Source organism: Scyliorhinus canicula, unplaced genomic scaffold, assembly GCF_902713615.1.
Source record: "Scyliorhinus canicula unplaced genomic scaffold, sScyCan1.1, whole genome shotgun sequence".
Taxonomy (NCBI): Eukaryota; Metazoa; Chordata; class Chondrichthyes; order Carcharhiniformes; family Scyliorhinidae; genus Scyliorhinus; species Scyliorhinus canicula.
In genome coordinates, this window is record NW_024056011.1 from 959,045 (window position 1) to 981,587 (window position 22,543).

The 22,543-nt window shown below is 45.7% G+C and overlaps 1 protein-coding gene across 1 annotated transcript; it reads right to left on the minus strand.

Moving 5' to 3' along the window:
• Positions 1-722: 722 nt before the first annotated feature.
• LOC119961494 (gastrula zinc finger protein XlCGF26.1-like) lies at positions 723-22,230 on the minus strand. Its single transcript, XM_038788847.1, has 2 exons — positions 21,272-22,230; positions 723-1,681 (listed from the first exon to the last, which is right to left on the minus strand). The coding sequence occupies exons 1-2, from the start codon at positions 22,178-22,180 to the stop codon at positions 899-901; spliced, it is 1,692 nt and encodes a 563-aa protein (XP_038644775.1). The 5' UTR covers positions 22,181-22,230; the 3' UTR covers positions 723-898.
• Between the last annotated feature and the right edge of the window lie 313 nt (positions 22,231-22,543).

Sequence of the window (22,543 nt, forward strand, 5' to 3'; positions counted from 1 at the left end):
GGGAATACAGCACTGTACTGAGGGAATACAGCACTGTACCGAGGGAATACAGCATGGTACCGAGGGAATACAGCACTGTACTGAGGGAATACAGCACGGTACTGAGGGAATACAGCACTGTACTGAGGGAATACAGCACTGTACTGAGGGAATACTGTACTGTACTGAGGGAATACAGCACGGTACTGAGGGAATACAGCACTGTACTGAGGGAATACAGCACCGTACTGAGGGAATACAGCACTGTACTGAGGGAATACAGCACGGTACTGAGGGAATACTGTACTGAGGGAATACAGGATTGTCTTTCAGAAGAAACCTTCCAATCTCACCCCATCTGCTCTTGCAGCTGGACATAAAGGTTCTGCTGATGATATTTCGAAGGAGGACGTTCTCTCGGGTGAACTACTCACTATAAAGCCCTCGGTGATGAACACTGAACAGATAATCTGGTCATAATCACAGTTCTGTTTTGAACTCACTTTCTTGCTTCACAGATGCTGCCTGACCTGCTGAGTATTTCCAGCATCTTATTTGTGTTTGTTGGAGCCTTGTGTAAGCAATCTGGCTGCTGCATTTCCTACATTACAACAGGGACTACACTTCAAAAGAACCTCATTGTCTGTAAAGCACTTTGGGACATCCTGAAGTTGTGAGAGGCGCTATATAAATACAAGTCTTCCATTAACAAAGGAGAAAAGACCCAACATTGGAACAGTCGGTAACAGGCCATCAATCAGTCTCCTCTTATCAAGGACTCCAACACTGCGTTTAATGCAATTCATGTCCATTCTATTAATCCCTCTAACTGGGCTGGAGTTTAACAACAAGGGAAATAAATCTGAACTGTCAGAGTGAACATGGTTCATTCCTGGGTGTAGGAATCCAATCCCTGTAATCACAAGTGAACTCTCTGGTGTTTCAGACGAGCGGATGGCTGAGTGAATCCTCTGCCACACACGGGGCAGATGAACGGCTTCTTTCCAGAATGGATTCGCTGATGTTTCATCAAATCCCTTCTGCTTTTAAAGCTCTTCTCACAGTCAGAACATTGAAATGGTCTCTCATCAGTGTGAACAAGTGTATGTGTCCTAAGCTGCGATTTTGCAGCGAATCCCTTCCCACACTCAGCACAGGTAAAGGGTTTCGCTCCAGTGTGAATTCGCTGGTGATTCTGAAAATTAGGTAAATTAGTGAAACTCTTCCCACACTCCGTGCAGGTGAATGCTTTCTCTTCAGTGTGAACACGCTGGTGTCTAAGAAGATGCGATGATCTAATAAATCCCTTCCCACACACAGAGCAGACGAACGGCCTCTCACCAGTGTGGACACGCTTGTGTAGAGTGAGGTGGGAAGAACAAGTGAATCTCTGCCCGCACTCAGAGCAGTGGAATGGTCTCTCCCCAGTGTGAACCCGTAGATGTTCAGTGAGGTGGGATGAACACCGGAAGCTCTTCCCACACTGAGAGCAATCGTACGGTTTCTCTCCAGTGTGAACTCGCTGGTGTGTCATTAGGCTGGATGACTGAGTGAATTCCTTTCCACAAGTGGAGCAGGTGAACAACTTCTCTCCAGTGTGCCTGCGTTTATGAGTTTCCAGTGCAGATGGGAAGCTGAAACCCTTCCCACAGTCCCCACATTTCCACGGTTTCACCATGGCGTCACTAGATTGGATAATCAGTTAAAGCTTGTTGATACAGAGAATGATTGTACGGTGTCTCCCCACTGTGAATGATGTGATTTTTTTTCAGGCTGTGTAATAGTTGAAGCTCTTTCCACAGTCAGTTCACTGGAACTCTCACTCGGGTGTGTATTGTGTGGCTTCTCGGTGCTTTTCCAGTCACACTGATGTTTCCAGTCAGTTCACTGGAACTCTCTCACTCGGGTGTGTGTTGTGTGGGTCTCGGTGCTTTTCCAGTCACACTGATGTTTCAGATCCTTTCCTGCTGATGTTCAACTCATGATGAATGTGTGAAAACCTCTCCTTCCAATGCCCTGTAAAAGGAGTTTACTGTGTCAGTACCACTGTCTGCCAGGATAGAAATTCAGAACAAATAATTCTAATTTCTACGGAATATTCTTCCCTCTCTTATTTCCCCAAATATGTTGCCCAATTAAAGTAAAAGAAAGCAAAATCACAACAAAAACAAGGAAAACTTTGAAACTAAACCAGAATGTTGCTTTCAGTATCTCAGAAGCACTCTGCACCCTGAGGTAACAAACAATTGTGGAAGGTATCAAGTTTACTGGTGGACACCTCATCTTCCCGTTCCAGGGCCACCTAAACATGGACAAGACGATGGAAGAGGGTCCAGCAGCCAGAGGAAGCCCGACATTCTCCCCCATCGGGCTCACCAATCTGGATCAACAAATTGGTGCTTTGAGCAGACCCTCCGCTCCGACTAGCCCAGTCCCCTCTGTGCAGCAAAGCTAGGAATGTGGAGTTAACGTTTCACATTAATTTACAAGCAGCCCCTTCCGGTAACTATCCAGGGGCTGTAACCTCCCGAACAGAATCCCCACAGTGCAGGAGGCCCGCCCATTCTCTCTTACGTCACCCAGTCTCGAGCGCATGCGCTCTTCTCCTCACTAAACCAAGATGGCGGCCGTTCACCCGGGCCTGATCCCAAGCACAGATCACAGAGCCACAAACTCGCTACCTCAGAGTCTTATTTAGGGTCTGTGGCCTTCACTTAAGATTGAGAAACTATCCCCGTCCGGAGCTGGCTCCATCGCTCCCCCTGGGGTTCCATATCCTGACCAGTTTACTGCAGCCCATCAGCGCCACCACTTACCGGTTCCCTCCGACTCGGAACAGTCACCCAGAATGCCCCGCGGCGGGCTGGCCCCGGAGCATGCGCACTCAGGGTCTGGGCCATGAGAGAGTTTGATCGAGCGGTGTCTATGCCGCGGGGGATTGTGGGAACTATGGCCACCATTCATCAGCTCCAGTAGGAAAGTGTTTTATTGGAGGTTGACCGCAGATCAGACCTGAACCTGTAATAATGTATCTTTCTCTACACAGATGCGGTCTAACCTGATTAGTATGTCCAGCTCTTTATATTTTGATATTCCAACATTTGCAATGTTTTTGCTTTTTAAAATGTCATTCATATGATGTTGGCGTCGCTGGCTAGCCCAGTATTTATTGCCCGTCCATAATTGCCCTTGAGCAGGTGGTGACGAGCTGCCTTGCTGAAATGCTGCAGTACATGTGGTGTAGGTACAGCCACAGTGCTATTAGGGAAAGAGTTCCAGGATCTTGGCCCTGTGAAGTGAAGGAACAGCTATATATTTCCAATTCAGGATGGTGAGTGGCTTGGAGGGGACCTTCCAGGTGGTCGGATTTCCATGTTTCTGTTGCCGCTATCCTTTGTGAATGTGGCTTTGAAAAGTGCTGCATAAGGAGCCTTTAGAAGGATGAGAGGGGATCTTATTGAAACGTACAAGATACTGCGAGGCCTGGATAGAGTGAATGTGGAGAGGATGTTTCCACTTGTAGGAAAAACTAGAACCAGAGGACACCATCTCAGATTAAAGGGACGATCCTTCAAAGCAGAGGTGAGGAGGAATTGTTTCAGCCAGAGAGTGGTGAATCTGTGGAACTCTTTGCCGCAGAAGGCTGTGGAGACCAACTCTTTGCCGCAGAATGCTGTGGAGACCAAGTCACTGAGTGTCTTTAAGACATTCACTGAGATAGATAGGTTCTTAATTAATAAGGGGATCAGGGGTTATGGGGAGAAGGCAGGAGAATGAGGATGAGAAAATATCAGCCATGATTGAATGGCGGAGCAGACTCGATGGGCCAAGTGGCCTAATTCTACTCCAATATCTTATGGTCTTATGGTACACCCTGCTGCCGTTGTTCTGGAGGGAGTGGATGTTTGTGGATTGATTGCCAAGCAAACAAACTGCTTTGTCCTGGATAGTGTCACGTTTCTTGAGTGTTGTGGGAAAAAGTGAAGGGTATTCCATTACACTCCTGACTTGTGTCTTGTATGGCACGGTAGCACAGAGGTTCACACTGTTGCTTCATAGCGCCAGGGTCCCAGGTTTGATTCCCGGCTTGGGTCACTGTCTGTGCAGAGTCTGCATGTGCTCCCTGCGTCTGCGTGGGTTTCCTCCGGGTGCTCCGGTTTCCTCCCACAAGTCTCGAAAGATGTGCTGTTAGATGAATTGGACATTCTAAATTCTCCCTCCCCCCCCCCCCCCCCCGTGTACCAAGCAGGTGCCCAAATGTGGCGACTAGGGGCTTTTCACAGTAGCTTCATTGCAGTGTTAATGTAAGCCTACTTGTGACAATAAATATTATTATTATTGTAGATGTTGGACAGTCTTTGGGGAGCCAGGAGGAAGGTTACTTGCCACAGGATTCCTAGCTTCTGATCCGCTCTTGTAGCCATGGTATTCTATGGGTAGTCCAATCTAGGTTCAGGTGAATGGTACCGCCCACGATGTTGATAATGCTGTATTTTGTTTTATTACAGATGTTGCTCACAGAACTGAGTCTGGCAACACAGACCAATTAAAGGCTGTGTTAAAGTCAGCAAATCTATTTCAGTTGAGACTTTTTTATCCTTTTAACATCTGCAATATTTTTAAAAAGTTAATTATTGGGACATGGGCATTGCTAACATGACCAGCAACCCACCAAGCCTCTTCTGAAAGCACTTTCCAACGCCCTTAACTTACAAGGATATGGACAGCAGGTAGCATGGGAACATCACAACCTGCAATTACCCTTCCAAGCCACACACCATTCTGACTTGTAGGTATGTTGCTGTGCCTTCACTGTCTCTGGGCTAAAGTCCTAGAATTCCTACACCAACAGTACTGAGACTGCAGCGATTAATGAAGGAAGGTCACCCCCAACTTTGGAAGGACAATTAGGATGGACAACAAATGCTGGTTTTGTCAACAATGCTCACATCCCATGAAAGAATTAAAACAATCTACTGACAATCAGCAGTTTCCCCTTGACGGTGATGTTTAGTCAATTGCTGCAATCTGAGTGGTGAAGGTGCTCTCACAGTGGTATGAGGTAACAAGTTACAGGATTATCACCCAGGAACAATGAATTAATGCCGATGTAAGTCCAAGTCAGGTTGGTTTGAGATTGGAAGGGGAAGTTGAAGGTGATGGTATTCCCGTGTATTTTGAGCTGATGAATGTTGTGGCTGGGGCAGGTTCTCTGAAAGTTCTTGTCGAGTTCTAGATATTTCAAGTCCTTATCGTTCATTTCCTCCCACTTGCACCTCTCGTCCTTCTCCAGTGAAGCTACATTGTTGTGTAGGTCTAGACCGGGTGGCAGGTCCTTTCCTTGATGGACATTAGTGAAACAGTTGGATTTTTAGGACAATCCAGCAGTTTACATGGTCTAACAGTCACTCGATGCATCACAGCCTGAACCATCAGCTTTTGTACATAACATCAAAAAGCACTATTCACAATGGGGAGAATCTGTTTTTGTGTTCTGTGTGTGGACCAAGCTTCAGCTGATCATCAAATAGGCAGCATAGTAGCACAATGATTAGCACTGTTGCTTCACAGAGCCAGGGTCCCAGGTTTGATTCCCGGTTTAGGTCACTGTCTGTGCAGAGTCTGCACGTTCTCCACATGTCTGCGTGGGTTTCAACCAGCTGCTCTGGTTTCTTCCCTCAAGTGCTGTTGGGTAATTTGGACATTCTGAATTCTCTCTGTGTGTACCCGAACAGGCATCAGAGTGTGGTGACTAGGGGCTATTCACAGTAACCTCATTGCAGTGTCAATGTAAGCCTACTTGTGACAATAAAGATTATTAATTAAACGTGATCATGCAAATGTTGTCCCATCAGGGAGAAACCGTGAAAATGTGGAGGCTGTGGGAAGGGATTCAATTACCCATCTGAGCTGAATATTCATCAACGCAGTCACACCGGGAAGAGAGCATTCACCAGCTCTGCATGTGAGAAAGGATTCACTAAATCATCCAACCTTCTGAGACACCATTGAGTTCACACTCGGGAGAGACCGTTCACCTGCTCTGTGTGTTGGAAAGGCTTCACAACCTCATCCCACCTCCTGTCACACCACCATATTTACAATGAGGAGAGACCTTTCCAATGTTCCGACTGTGAGAAAAACTATAAAAGGAAAAGTGATCTGTTGAGCCATAAACTCACAAACACTGGGGAGAAGCTGTTCACCTGCTCTGTTTCTGAGAAAGGATTCGCCCGTTCATTCGACCTGCTGACCTACCAACTTGTTCATACTAATAAGAGGCCGTTTAAATATCCTGACTGTGAGAAGAGCTTTAAAAGCCGGAAGGATCTGCTGACACATGAACACACTCACACCAGGGAGACACCTTTGAGCTGCTCCTTCTGTGGGAAAGGTTTTACTTGGAAGTCCATTCTACTTAAGCACCAGCGGATTCACACTGGGGAGAGGCCGTTCATCTGCTCAGTGTGTGGGAGGGCATTCATTCACTCATCCCACATGAAATGAAATGAAAATCGCTTATTGTCACGAGTAGGCTTCAATGAAGTTACTGTGAAAAGCGCCATGCTGAGGCACCAGCGAGTTCACAAGTGACTGAAGGGATTGGATTTGGATTCTGCTGTTAATCACATCCAGACTGAACCATCTTCACTCTGACAGCTGGAGTTTGTTGCTGCTGATATTAATCAGCCTGAAAGCTGGGGTGTGCATTGATGTTCTGTATAAATATTGATTAAATCAGCTTTGATTCAGACACAGTGTTTTGAATATTTGGTTTCCTCAATGATAAGTGGAGACAGATTGATCTGCTGACTGGGACATTATTTTGATCTTTTCTTACTCTGAATTATTTCTGTTCTCTGGTTCACCTTCTCCCAGATTAAACACTGAGATTTCATCAATCCTATCAATCTGTTGGAGACATTGGGCGGTTGGTGAGTTTCACCTGATGTTGGTGTCAGTTGCCCTCTGATGATTTCCCAGTTTTCTGAAATTCCAGTGTGGTTCTGTGTTGATGTAATGATCGGAGTTTCAGTTCCAATGCTGATGATCGAGGGCCTGTGCTGCCTGAACCACAGAATTGTTACAGTTCAGGAGGAAGCCATTCGGCCCATCGAGCCTGCACTGCTCACTGAAAGAACATTCTATCTAATCCCACTCCCCTGCCTTATCCCTGTAACCTTGCATTCTTTAGAACATAGAACATAGAACATTACAGCGCAGTACGGGCCCTTCGGCCCTCGATGTTGCTCCGACCTGTGAAACCATCTGAAGCCTATCTGACCTACACTATTCCATTTTCATCCATATGACTATCCAGTGACCACTTAAATGCCCTTAAAGTTGGCGAGTCTACTACTGTTGCAGGCAGGGCGTACCACACCCCTACTACTCTCTGAGTAAAGAAACTGCCTCTGACATCTGTCCTATATCTACCACCCCTCAATTTAAAGCTATGTCCCCTCGTGTTGGTCATCACCATCCGAGGAAAAAGACTCTCACTGTCCACCCTATCTAACCCTCTGACTATCTTATATGTCTCTATTAAGTCACCTCTCAGCCTTCTCCTCTCTAACGAAAACAACCTCAAGAGCCTGAGCCTTTCCTCGTAAGACCTTCCCTCCATACCAGGCAACATCCTAGTAAATCTCCTCTGAACCCTTTCCAAAGCCTTGATTGAAGCTCCATCTCCATCTTAATATGTTCATTCCAGACTCCGTCCACCCTCTGGGTGAAAACATTTGTCCTCACATTACTTCTGCTCCTTTTGCTAATTATTTTGAATCTGTGCTCTCTAGTTCTTGAAATGAAAATCGCTTATTGTCACGAGTAGGCTTCAATGAAGTTACTGTGAAAAGCCCCTAGTCGCCACATTCCGGCACCTGTCCGGGGAGGCTGGTACGGGAATCGAACCGTGCTGCTGGCCCGCTTGGTCTGCTTTAAAAGCCAGCGATTTAGCTGAGTGAGCTAAACCAGCCCCTCTTGATGTCCTCCTGAGGGGAAATAGCTTTTCATTATTTACCCTGTCCAAACCCCTCAGGATCTTGATTACCTCTACAACTCTCCAATCAGCCTTCTTTTCTCCAAGGAAAACAGACCCAACCTCTCCTCATAGCTCCAGTTATTTCTCCCTGGAATCATTCTTGTGAATTTTCTCTGGACTCTGTACTCCAATGCCTTCACATCCTTCCTCAAGTTTAAAAAAATAATTTCATGGGGATGTGGTGTCGCTGGCTGGGCTTTTACTGCCCATCATTAATTGCCCTTGAGCTGAGTGGTTTGCTCAGCCATAGGGCATTTTAAGAGTCAACCACTTTGCTGTGGGTCTGGTGACACATGTGGGCCACACCAGGTAAGGGCAGGAGATTTCCTTCCCTCATTGAAGCCTACTCATGACAATAAGCGATTTTCATTTATTTCATTTCATTTAAAGGACAAGAGTGAACCAGATGAGTTTTTAATTGATTTTTTTTGTTGTTTTTATAAATTTAGAGTACCCAATTCATTTTTGCCAATTAAGAGGCAATTTAGCGTGGCCAATCTACCTAACCTACACATCTTTGTGTGTGGGGGTGAAACTCATGCATACACGGGGAGAATGTGCAAACTCCACACGAACAGTAACCCAGAGCCGGCATCGAACCTGGGACCTCGGCGCCGTGAGGCAGCAGTGCTGCCCCCAGATGGGTTTTTCTGACAATAGACGATGGTTTCATGGTCAACATTGGACTTTCAATTCAAGATTTTAAAATATTGAATTCACAATCCACTATTCCAAATACTAAGAAATTAATTTCTGGACGAAAGAATTGTGAGTTCTTCCAAGATGTAACAAGCAAAGTGGATAATGGGGATCCTGTAGATGTAGTATATCTGGACTTCCTGAAGGCGTTTGATAAGTTGCCGCACAGAAGGTTAATTGACAAGTTGAATTCACATGGGATTAGGGGTAATTTATTAGCTTAGATAGAAGACTGGCTGACAGACAGGAGACAGAGAGTCAGGATAAATGGTTCTTTTTCTGGATGGTAATATGTAAATAGTGCGGTGCCACAGGGTTCAGTCATTGGGCCCCAGCTATTTACAATCAATATTAACAACTTGGATACAGGGATAGGAGGTTCTATAGCCAAATTCACAGATTACACGAAAATAGGTGGGACAGTAAACTGCAATGAGAAAATAAGAACCTTACAAATGGATAGAGATAGGTTAGGTGAGTGGGCCAAAATGTGGCAGATGGAGTTTAATGTGGATAAGTGTGAGGCCATGCATTTTGGTCAGAAAAAATGGAAAGGTGGCCTATTAACTAAATGGGGAGAGACTTCGGGGTGTTCCTATGCAGAGTGATCTGGGTGTCCTTGTGCATGAGTCACAGAAAACGAACATGCAGGTGCTGCAGATAATAAGGAAAGCAAATGGAATGTTAGCAAAAGGAACTGAGTAAGGAAGTGTTGTTGCACCTATACAAGGCATTGTCAAGACTGCACCTGGATTATTGTGCACAGTTTTGTCCCCTTATTTGAGGAAAGATGTAGTGGCATTAGAGGCAGTTCAGAGGAGCTTCACTAGATTGATTCTAGAGATGAGGGTTTTGTCGTATGAGGAGAGATTGAACAGTTTAGGCCTATACTCTCTAGAGTTTAGAAGAATGAGGGGAGATTTAATTGAGTTAAAGAAGATGTTAAAAGGTATGGATAGTGGGCGGCAGGTAGCACAGTGGTTCGCATTGTTGCTTCACAGCGCCAGGGTCCCAGGTTCGATTCCTGGCTTAGGTCCCTGTCTGTGCAGAGTCTGCACATTCTCCCCGTGTTGGCGTGGCTTTCCTCTGGGCGCTTCCGTTTCCTCCCGAAAGTCCCAAAAGCCGTGCTGGTGGTTAATTTGGGCATTCTGAATTCTCCCTCTATATACCTGAAAAGGTGTCGGAATGGGCGACTCGGGGATTGCCACAGTAACTTCATTACAGTGTTAATGTAAGCCTATTTGTGCCAATAATGAAGATTATAAAGTAGACGTGGAGCTGATGCTTCCTCTTGTGGGGCATTTTAAATGAAAGTTCATAATCTTAGAATAAGAGGTCGCAAATTTAAAACAGATTTGAAGAGAAACTACTTCTCCAAAAGGGTTGTGAATCTGTGGAATTCTCTACCCCAGAGTGCGGTGGATGAAGGGACAGTGAATAAATTCAAAGTGGAGTTAGACAGATTTTTAATTGGTAATGAGTTGAAGGCTTATGGAGGACAGTGGAGTTGAGCCCAGGATGGGATCAGCCATGATCACATTGAAAGTGTTTAGGCTTGGGAGGCTGCATTGCCTACTCCTCGGTCATGTGTTCTCAGGAGGAGATGCTCTGGCTGATTTTGCAATCCCGCTCTTGGTCTTTCGCATTGTAGATAGTAGATGAGGAACATATCAGCTATGATAGAATGGCAGAGCAGATTCGATGGGCCAAATGGCCTAATTCTGCTCATGTATCTTATGAACTTATGACTGCAGTAAGAAGTCTTACAACGCTACTTTAAAGTCCCAACAGGTTTGTTTCAAATTACTAGCTTTCGGAGCACTGCTCCTTCCTCTGAAAGCTAGTTATTTGAAACAAACCTGTTGGAAATTAACCTGGTGTTGCAGGACTTCTTAATGTGCTCACCCCAGTCCAACGGCAGCATCTCCACATCAGAACTTCTGACTGTACACAGAACAATACTTTTCATTGTACCTCAGTACATGTGACAATAAAACAAATACAATACAAACAAGTCTTGTTTACCCATCCCTATGTGCTCATTTTCCTTTTAAGAAGTTCCAAAAGTTGAAATTTCCCATTCTTCTTTTCCTATAGTTGTGATCATCCTGATCTCTGTAATCTCCTCACACACACCTCTTCAATTTAATTTAATTCCGGCCACGACAGCATTCCTGATTTTATTCGGTCCACCATTACTGGCCTTTTATTATTTGACTGGGCCAGAAGCTCTGGAATGTCCTCCTTAAAACTCTCCGACTCACTCACTCACTTTCCTCCATTAAGGTTCTCCTTTAAATCTAATATTGCTCAGTGTCAATTGTTATTTTATAATGTTTCTCTGAGATGTGTGAAAACGCTTTATTCTGTCAAGACACAATAAATACGAATTATTGTCACTGCCCTGGACATGTATCATTGTTCTGAGTCATAAATAAGAATTGTAACTCAGAGTGAAACAGTCTGTCATGAAAAAACATTTCAAAAATGTTGCTCCCAACAATGATGGCGACTGAGCCTGAACTGCGCTGCTGCTGCCCCCAATAAAGATGGTGGGTGTGCGTGCGCACTACTGCCAGTGCCGCAATAAGGTTGACGACTGCGCATGCGCAACCCTCTAGTGCGCGCGAGGGACATGGCGGCCCCATTGTCTCGGCTGTGAGAAAGCTGCATGTCCCCCGATACCGATAGGTTAGTTTTCCGGGTTTTCGGTTTATATAACATGTTTAATAAGTGTGTCCAACGATGCGCCTAATCGAGCTCTCCCTCCGTCCCGCCATCCCCACCTTTACGGATTGTGGATCTGAGAAAACAACTATCTGCGTCGCCATTAATCGCACTGCGCATGCTTCACACGGCCCAGTCCCGCCCCCTCATTCACTCCGATTGGCTGGAGGACCAGCCACTTTTGGCCGGTCCTCCGAATTCGTCCCTGAACCCTAATGGTCAGGAGCTGCCGTCAATCACTCCGGCCATTGTCAGGTGAGAGGTCAGTGTCGGGGGCTGGGTTTAGAATCCCGAGTGCGGCCCCAGAGCCGAATGTGAAACAATGAACATTCTCCACTCTAACTGTCCGTCACTTCCGGCTTCTCTCCACAAACAACCTCATAGAGACCAGCGTTGCCGCCACACAGCGGGAGATGCTGGAGTCCATGCGGCGGACCGAGGTGATCTGCAGGCTGCCTCCCGGCACAGTTGGGGAAATATTTATACATGAAAGATGACTTCATTCTCACTCCACCGTATAAATATTTCCCACTTTCTCCCTCTTTTAGCTTGGATGTGGAGATGCCGGCGAAACAAACCTGTTGGACTTTAACCTGGTGTTGTCAGACTTCTTACTGTTTTAGCTTTGACAAAGGGTCATCTGGACTCCAAGCGTTAGCTCTTCTCTCTCCCTACAGGTGCTGCCAGACCTGCTGAGATTTTCCAGCATTTTCTCTTTGATTTGCTGTGACCTCCTGAACAGGAAGCTGTGAGCATGGATCTGTCAATCAGCCTGAATCAGCACCTTCAGGAGAATAGGGAGGGTGAATAGCGCCGTAGTGTGGTGACTAGGGTTTTTCACAGTAACTTCATTGCAGCGTTAATGTAAGCCTACTTGTGACACTAATAAAGATTATTATTATATTATTAGATACAGCAGATTCACCTGAGGAAGGAGCAGTGCTCCGAATGCTCGTGTTTGAAACAAACCTGTTGGACTTTAAACTGGTGTTGTAAGACTTCTTACAGCAGATAAAGAATTGAGGGCGAGAGGCTGTACGGTGGCACAGTGGTTAGCACTGCAACCTCACTCCGCCGAGGTCCCAGGTTCGATCCTGGCTCTCGGTCACTGTTCATGTGGAGTTTGCACATTCTCCCCGCGTCTGCTTGCGTTTCGCCCCGACAACCCAAAGATGTGCAGGGTAGGTGGATTGGCCACGCTAAGTTGCCCCTTAATTGGAAAAAAATGAATAGGGTACTTTAAATTTATTTAAAAAGAGAATGGAGGGAGTGTGTGGGATGAAGATTTGCAGCTTTCGGGGAATAAGAGGAAGAAATATGACATAGAAACTAGAATTGTCTGTTCTGACTTTCTATCCTGTACTGACAGTGATGAATTTTGTAAAATGTTTTTACAGGATATTAGATGAGGAGGAATTACAGACAGAAATCTCAAACGTTACATCTCGATCTGATGGTCACTCGATTCCCTGGAACCTGAATATCCTTAGACTATGAATGTGGAATGCAAAATGTTTGCCCGAACTGTCAGCTAAAGATTTCAAACATCTGTGTGACTGGAAAAGCACCGAGACCCACACAACACACACCCGAGTGAGAGAGTTCCAGTGAACTGACTATGGAAACATCAGTGTGACTGGAAAAGCACCGAGACTCACACAACACACACCCGAGTGAGAGTGTTCCAGTAAACTGACTGTGGAAACATCAGTGTGACTGGAAAAGCACCGAGACCCACACAACACACACCCGAGTGAGAGTTTCAGTGAACTGACTGTAGAGATAGCTTTAACCAGTTACACAGTCTGAAAAACATAACACCATTCAGAGCGGGACGAGACCGCACCCGTGTTGTGGACGAGGCTTCAACTGATTGTCCAGCCTGGAGGGACACAAAGAGACCCAAAACATGGAGAATCCGTGGAAATGTGGGGATTGTGGGAAGGGATATAGATTCCCATCTCAGCTGGAGGTTCATCGACACAGTCACACTGGGGAGAGGCCATTCACCTGCTCTGTATGTGGGAAAGGATTTACTCGGTTATCCAATCTGCAGACACACCGGCGAGTTCACACTGGAGAGAGGTCATTCATTTGCTCTCAGTGTGGGAAAGGATTTTGTAATTTGTCCCACCTATTGAGACACCAGCGAATTCACACCGGGGAGAGGCCATTTACCTGCTCCCAATGTGGAAAAGGATTCCGGGATTCATCCCACCTATTGAGCCACCAGGAAGGTCACACTGAGGAGAGGTCATTCACCTGCTCTCAGTGTGGGAAAGGATTTACTCAATTATCTCACCTGCGGATCCACCAGCGAGTTCACACTGAGGAGAGGCCATTCACCTGCTCTCAGTGTGGGAAGGGATTCACTCAGTTATCCAACCTGCAGGCACACCAGCGAGTTCACACTGGGGAGAAGCCATTCACCTGCTCTCAGTGTGGGAAAAGATTTACTCAAGTATCCACCCTGCGGAGACACCAGCGAGTTCACACTGGGGAGAGGCCGTTCACCTGCTCTCGGTGTGGGAAAGGATTTACTCAGTTATCCCACCTGCGGAGACACCAGCGAGTTCACACTGGGGAGAGGCCGTCCACTTCTCAATGTGAGACGGGATTACCTGTTTCGTCGGACCTGCTGTGACACCAACAATTTCACAATCGATTACAGGGGTTGGATTTGGTTGTTATTGTTTCTGCTCTACACCCAGGACTGCATTTTGTTCATTCTGACAGGTGGTCAGTGGGGACGGTTGGAGGGTTTCTTTCTGCTGGACTGGCCGGTCTCACCACTTTGCCTCCAGTGGGCTGATGCTCTTTGAGCCTTGTTGCTAATACCTGGCTTCAAATTGCACAAGGATCACAGAGTGAAAGGGGGTTTGGAAGTTTGAAGATATTTAGTTTCAATTTCTGTTTCAAACCCCCCCCCCCCCCCAACCCAAAATGCATGCCATGCTGCCATGCCTATGGCCCCCTGGTGGTTAGATGGTTCTTTTGTTCAATCTATCTGGGAGTCACTCACAGAAGAAAACTATCAGGGTGTGAGGGGCAAGTTGTCTGAGGTGGACTGGGAAACTGATTGGTACAGGGAATACCTCATGTTTAAGGAATTATTACATATTTATCAGGGGTCGGTTAGCTCAGTTGGCTGGATGACTGGTTTGTGATGCAGAGCGAGGCCAACAGTGAGGATTCAACTCCCGTACTGGCTGAGTTTATTCATGAAGGCCCGGCCTTCTCAACCAGTCCCTTCGCCTGAGGTGTGCTGATCCTCGGGTTAAATCACCTCCAGTCAGCTCTCTCTCTGTCAATGGCGAGAGCAGCCTATGGTCCTCTGGGATTTTTGCAACTTTTATTTCACATATATACAACAAATATAGATTCCTTTAAGGAATAAAAATCCAACAGGAAAAGTAATGTAACCGTGGTGAACAAGAAAAGTTAAAAGATTCCATGAGATCCATTAGAATTCAGCAAAGGAGGATCAAGAAACTGATGAGAGCAAACTGGCGAGAAACATAAAAACCGACTGGAAAAGCTTCGACAGGAATGTGAAAAGGAAAAGATTAGCAAAGACCAATGTGGGTCCATTCCAGGCAGAGACAGGAGAGTTTATAATGGGGAGTAAGGAAATGGCAGAGAAACTAAACAATGTGTGTCTGTCTTCACAAAGGTAGATACAGAAATTGTCCCCAAAACACCAGAGAACCAAGGGACTGGCAGAGATTAGTATTGGTGAAAAAGTCGTACTGAATAAATGAATGGGGTTGAAATCCCCAATAAATCCCCAGAAGCTGATTATCTGCATCCCAGAGTGTTGAACGAGGTAGCTGGAGAGATCTCTATTCCTCATTCTAAATTCTCTTGACTATCTGTAACGGACAAAACCTTTGTCAGAGCCAAACGTTTCCTTTTTACGTAGCCATAGAAACTTTTACAATCCATTTTTATGTATTTTGCTAGTTCACATTCTATTCTATTCTCCCTTTTTTTCCTCGGTGTCTTGATTGAAGAACGGAAGTAAATCCTCGGGAATGAATCATCACTTTGGACAGGTTCTGAGACAATTAAGTTTTGCCTTCCAGAACAGAGTAAACTGTAATTGTGGAGTGTGATTTTAGATTGTGCAAAAGGGCAAAGTTCCAGTTTATAGTTTAATGTGTAGGTTTCCGAGTTAAAATAGCCTCTAGTTTGTCTGTTTGTTGTTTAAAAAGTCATAAAACTTGAAGTCTCGTCGTGTGATCCTTTAATTTGTTGACTGGGAATTTGATTTTTTTATTGGAAGTTGCTGACCTTTACGGAGATCCTAATCCACAAGTTTTGATTTCCTATTTGAGCCTCGGCCCCCTTTCTGTCTCTATTGCTCGTGTCAATGACAGCCAGGTGATGGAGCTGAGGGCCCAATCTAGGTGAGAATAACGGGGTCTGCTCCCCAGTTGGGGAACTGCCATGGTCATTGCACTGATAGAGGCAGAAAGGTGCTGCAGGACTGACTGGGAACTGGACATCCATCCAATCAGGTTTCAGGGGTGGGGGGTGGTGGTGACCGGGGCTGACAATGATGTGACCCCCAGGATTCAGTGCCCCCGTGTCCAAAGCAAGGGGTCATGGGAACAGGGTACAGAGGAGCTGAAGGGAAACCATTTGGGACCCAGAACATTGTGAACATCCTGTTACTCTGGTTGTCTTTCATCCTCAAGTAATTTTCTGTTAGTTTTTTTTAACCATGTTCTGATTCATCAATAAACTTTTAACAGTAAAATATTTGAATTTGTTGGACTTTTCCTGATTAAATTTGTTCACTTTCGGGAAAGTGAGTGGGGTTGACAGGCTCTTTAACAGAATGTGAGTCTGTCTAAGGTAATTGGCAAAGGAGTCAGAGGGGGAGAGGAGATTTCATAGAATTTACAGTGCAGAAGGAGGCCATTCAGCCCATCGAGTCTGCACCGGCTCTTGGAAAGAGCACCCTACCCAAGATCAACAACTCCACCCTATCACCATAACCCAGTAACCCCACCCAACACTAAGGACAATTTTGGACATTAAGGGCAATTTATCATGGCCAATCCACCTAACCACATCTTTGGACTGTGGGAGGAAACTGGAGCACCCGGAGGAAACCCACGCAAACACGGGGAGGATGTGCAGACTCCGCACAGACAGTGGCCCAAGCCGGAATTGAACCTGGGACCCTGGAGCTGTGAAGCGATTGTGCTATCCACAATGCTACCGTGCTGCCCTATTGACACAGTGTTTGAAAATGGGTTCAGGGAATCAATCGTGATTGACTAATTTATCAAGGTTCTCTGAGGAGGTAACAAGGGCTGTCAATAAAGGGGAACCTGTAGATGTGCTTTATCTGGATTTCCAGAAGGAATTTCCCCAAGGTATCACATCAAAGGTTATTACACAAAATAAGAGCTCATGGTTTGGGGGCAACATATCAGCATGGATAGAGGATTGGTTAGCGAACAGGAAGCAGCCAGTAGGTACAAATGGGTCATTTCTGGGTGGGTAAGATGTGACAAGTGGAATGTCACCAGGATCAGTGCTGGGCTCCCAACCATTTACAATCTGTATGAATGTGTTGGATGACGGGATTGAATGTCTGCGGCTAAATTTTCTGATGCCTCAAAGATGGGTAGGAAAGTAATTTGTGAAGTGGATTTCAGGACTCTGCAAAGGACTACAAATAGGCTGAGTGGCAAAAACCTGACAGATGGAGCATAACTTTCAAAATTGTGAATTGTCCACTTTGTCAGGAAGTATTAAATAAAACAATATTATTTAAATAGGGAGAGATTGCAAAACTCTGAGGTACAGAGGGATCAGGATGCCCTGGAATCGCAAGTTAGTCTGCAGGTATACCAAGTGATCAGGAAGGTCAATGGAATATTGTTGTTTATTCCAAACGAAATGGAATATAAAAGTAGGGATGTTTTGCTGCAGTTGTCCAGGGCCTTAGTGATACCATATTTGGAGCACTGTGTACAGTTTGCGTCTCCTTATTTCAGTCATGAGATAAGTGCTTCAGAAGCAGTAGAGAAAAGGTTGACCCTGGATTCCTGGAATGAGGGGGTTATCCTCTGAGGAAAGGTTTGACAGGTTGGGCCTGTATCCATTGCAGTTTAGAATAATGAGAGATGATCTTATTTAAACATGAGACGCTGAATGGAATTGACAGAGAGAATGCTGGGAGGATGTTTCCTCTTGTGGCAGAGACTAGAACTAGGGGACACCATTTACAAATAAGGGGTCTCTCATTTAAGATGCTGATAATTTTTTCCCCTGATGGCTGTGGGTATATGAATCTTCCTTCCCCAGAGAGGGCTGGAGGCAGGCCCATTGAATCTGCTTGAAGGCTGAATTTGATCGATTCTTGATTGACATCGGAGTGAAAGGATGGAGGAAGGAAAGGAGTTGAGACCACAATCAGACTAGCCCTGATTTCATTGAATGGAGGAGCAGGATCGAGGGGGCGAATGGCCGACTCCTGCTCCTAATTTATATTGACCTTCATCACCCACACTTTCCCAAACTCTGAAATGATTCACAGTGATAGCCCTTATTGGTGGCAGTGGGTAGATTTTATTCAGTATAAATAAGAGCTGACAGTCTAATGTCTGAGCAGTAGTATCAAAGTGCAGCAGCATTACCATTACACTCTGGGTAGAAGCACCATCTCCATTGATTGTTTTAAAGTCAGTTTCTCTCTGGAGTGTGTGCCAATGCCTTGATGCGGTAACAATGTTGTCTCAATCCCTTGGTCACATTAACCATTTCAGCTGCCGTGAAATGAAATGAATTAAATTCATTTCACCATGAATTTAAACTTGCTGTTTTTCACAAGTAACAAATCACATTTACACACACCAGTATCCCAAAATCATGTCACACATTCTTAACTCTCAGATGTGCTGATGAAAGACCAAAGTGAGTCTATCTTCCTTATTTCCCCCTGTTACGGTGCTGATATTTTATGTAGCGCCTGGACTTCTTTACAACAAAGTTCATGGACAAGGATGTAAACATTTCCAAGAGAAAGTGATAAACTCATTCATCCCATCTACACATTCCAAACTATCACTGGAATTTAGGGGGATACCAGATTGACATATTCCAGACACACCCGAGGGAAAGTATTCCAATTCATTTATTGTCTAGGACAATATATTCACAATATCTTTAAAACAGAAATTAAACGTTCCCATTTGATTTTAGACATTAACATATTCTGTTTGTTCTTTATGGGCGATGTCAGGCTGGGGCTGTTCACCTTTTCGCAAAGGAGGTTGAGGGGAGAGTTGAGAGAGGTGGACATGATTATGACAGGTTTCGATAAGGTGGATAAAGAAAAGTTGTTCCCATTAGCTGAAGGGACAAGGACAAGGGGGAGACAGATTTTAGGTTTTGGGTAAAAGATGCAGAGGGAATGTGAGGGAGAATATTTTGATGCAGTGAATGGTAATGACCTGGAACTTGCTGCCTGTGAGGGGGTGGGAATGAAGACAATGGAAGATTTCAAATGGAAACTGAATGGGCATCTCGGGATCTAAACTTGCACGGCTACAGGGATACAGAGACTGACTAGTTTGCTCCAGGGAGCCAACAGGGAATCAATAGGCTGAATGGCTCCTCTGATATCACAACAGATCTCAAAACAACAATTGCAGCTGCTCCAGTCTCCCCCGCTCACTGAAGTCCCTCATCTCTGGTACCATTCTCGTAAATCTCTGCACTCTCTCCGAGAACTTCACATCTTTCCTAAAGTGTGGGGCCCATATATAGGGTTCCATTCCAGAGGGAGAATTGAAAAGCAGGAAGTTATGTTCAACTTGTTTAGATCCAGGGCTGGACGACACTGGGAGCACCGTCAACATTGGTGATCTCCATTTAGGAAAAGGAAATAGAGGCTCTGGAAAAGGAACAACAAAGATTCCAAGAATATACGAGAACAGCGCATTTAATCCTTAGGAAAGACTGGGACGGCTTTTCTCTAGAAAAGAGAAAACTGAAAAGTGACCAAATGGAAGATTATGAGGAGGTTCAATAATTCAATAGGAATTTCAGCAGAAACCTCTTTACCCAGCGAGTGGTGAGAATGTGGAACTCGTTACCACAGCGAGTGGTTGAGGTGAACAGCATGAATACATTGAAGGGGAATCTGGATACAGACATGAGGGAGAAAGGAATAGAAGGAGATGCCGATGGGGGAGATGAAGAGGGGTGGGTGGAGGATCATGTGGAGCATAAATACTGACACAGACCAATGGAGCCAACTGGCTGCAAACTCAATGGATCACAGATAAATGTATTGATTTTAGATCCACCTGTACTGGTAGGAAACATCTCTATTCCTCCCATTGTGAAGGCCAACATACCATTCTATTGACATAGAAACATAGAAAATAGAAGCAGCAGGAGGCCCTATACAATTGCAGTAAAACAGGCCCTTTGAGCCTGCTCCACCATTCATTCTGATCATCAAGTTCAATACCCTGGTCCCGCTTTCCCCCCCCCCCTATCCCTTGATCCCTCAAGCCCCAATAGCTGTATCTAATTCCTTCTTGAAATTACACTATGTTTTGGCCTCAACAATTTTTGTGGTAGCGAATTCCAGATTCCCCACTCTCTGGATGAAGAATATTCTCTTCACCTCAGTCTGAAAATGTTTACCCTTATCCTCAAACTATGACCCCTAGTTCTGGACTCCCCCACCATCGGGAACATTCTTTCTGAATCTACCCTGTCTAATCCTTTTAGAATTTTGGAAGTTTCGATGAGATCCCCTCTCACTCTTCTAAACTCCAATAAATATAATCCTAACCGACTTAGTCTCTCCTCATATGACAGTCCCACCATCCCAGGAATCAGCCTGGTAAACATTCACTGCACTCCCTCCATTGCAAGAACATCCTTCCTCAGATAAGGACACCAAACTGAACAAAATACTCCAGGTGTGGCCTCACCAATGCCCTATAAAACTGCAATAAAACATCTCTATTCCTCCCGTTATGAAGGCCATCATACCATTTGCCTTCTTTCCTGCCTGCTGTACCTGTGTGCTTACTTTCAGCGACTGATGCACGAGGACACAGGCCGCGCTGAGTATCCACCTCTCTCAAATTACACCCATTCAAATAATAATCTGCCTTCCTATTTTTGCTACTGAAGTGGACATCCACATTATACTGAATCTGCCATGCATGTGCCACTCACTCCGCCTGTCCAAATCCTGCTGAAGCATCTCTGCATCCTCCTCATAGCCATCTGGCCCATCGAGTCTGCATCGACCCTCTGAAAGAGCACTCCACCCAAGTCAACTCACCCATCCTATCCCAATAACCAAACCTACACATAGGCACAAATGGGCAATTTAGAATGGCCAATCACCTAACCTGCACATCCTTGGACACTTAAGAGGCAATTTGGCATGGTTGGTGGACCTCAAAAGAGTGGCCAATCCACCTAACCTGCACATCTGTGGACTGTGGGAAGAATCAGGATCACCGGGAGAAAACCCACGCTGACACGGGGAGAAGGTGCAAACTCCACACAGGCAGTCACCCAAGGCCAGAACTGAACCCTATACAGGATGAAATAAGTGTCCTTCATCAGCTTTTGTGGATCATTTCAGTGGGAATGTTCTCTTAAGACTCAACATCAGCCCACTGGAAGCTACGTCGGGAGACCAGCCAGTCCAGCAGAAAGAAATTCTCCAACCCTCCCACTTCACCAACTGTCAGAATGTCAATCCTGGATGTGATTAACAGCAGCGATAACAGCAGAATCCAGCCCCTATAATCGCTTGTGAACTCGCTGATGTGTCTGCAGGTTGGCTGACTGTGTGAATCCCTTCCTACAAACAGAACAGATGAATGGTCTCTCCCCGGTGTGAACTCTCTGATGTGTCAGCAGGCTAGATGACTGAGTGAATCCCTTCCCACATTGAGAGCAGAGGAATGGCCTCTCCCCAGTGTGAACACGCTGGTGTTTCAACAGGGTGGATGAATCTCTGAATCCCTTTCCACAGGCAGGGCAGGTGAATGGTCTCTCCCCGGTGTGAATTCGCTGGTGAGAGAGCAGGGTGGAGGACTGAGTGAATCCCTTCCCACAGTCAGAACAAGTGAACGGCCTTTCCCCATTGTGAACTCGCTGGTGTATCAGCAGCTTGGATAACTGAATGAATCCCTTCCCACATTCAGAGCAGGTGAACGGCCTCTCTCCAGTGTGAACCGCCTCGTGTGTCAGTAAGTGGGTTAACTGAGTGAATCCCTTCTCACACTGAGAGCAGGTGAATGGCCTCTCCCCCGTGTGAACCCGCTGGTGTTTCTGTAGATTGGATGAATTAGTAAATCCTTTGTCACACTGGGAGCAGGTGAAAGGCTTCTCCCCAGTGTGAACTCTCTGGTGTGACTGCAAATGGGATAACAGAGTGAACGCCTTCCCACATTCAGAGCAGGTGAATGGCCTCTCACCAGTGTGAACCCGCTGGTGTGACTGAAGGTTGGACGATCGACTGAACCCCTTCCCACAATCACAGCAGGTGTATGGCCTCACCCCGGTGTGAACTCGCTGGTGCATCAACAGGTTGGATGAATCACTGAACCCCTTCCCACAGTCAGAGCAGGTGAACGGCCTCTCTCCAGTGTGACTGCGTCGATGGATTTCCACCTCAGATGGAGCTTTGAATCCCTTCCCACAGTCCCCACATTTCCACGGTTTCTCCATAGTGCGGGTCACCTTGTGTCTCTCCAGGTTCAATGATCAGTTGAAGCCTCGTCCACACACAGAGCACGGGTGCAGTCTCTCCTCACTGTGAATGGTGTGATGTTTTGTCAGGCTGTGTAACTGGTGAAAGATCTTTCCACAGTCAGTTCACTGGAACTCTCTCACTCGGGTGTGTGTTGTGTGGGTCTCGATGCTTTTCCAGTCACACTGATATTTGAAACCTTTAGCTGACAGTTCGGGCAAACATTTCTCCTTCTAGATTCAAAAGCCGATGATATTCAGGTTCCAAGGGATCGAGTGACTGTCAGATCGAGATGTGACGTTTGAGATTTCTGTCTGTAATTCCTCCTCATCTAATATCCT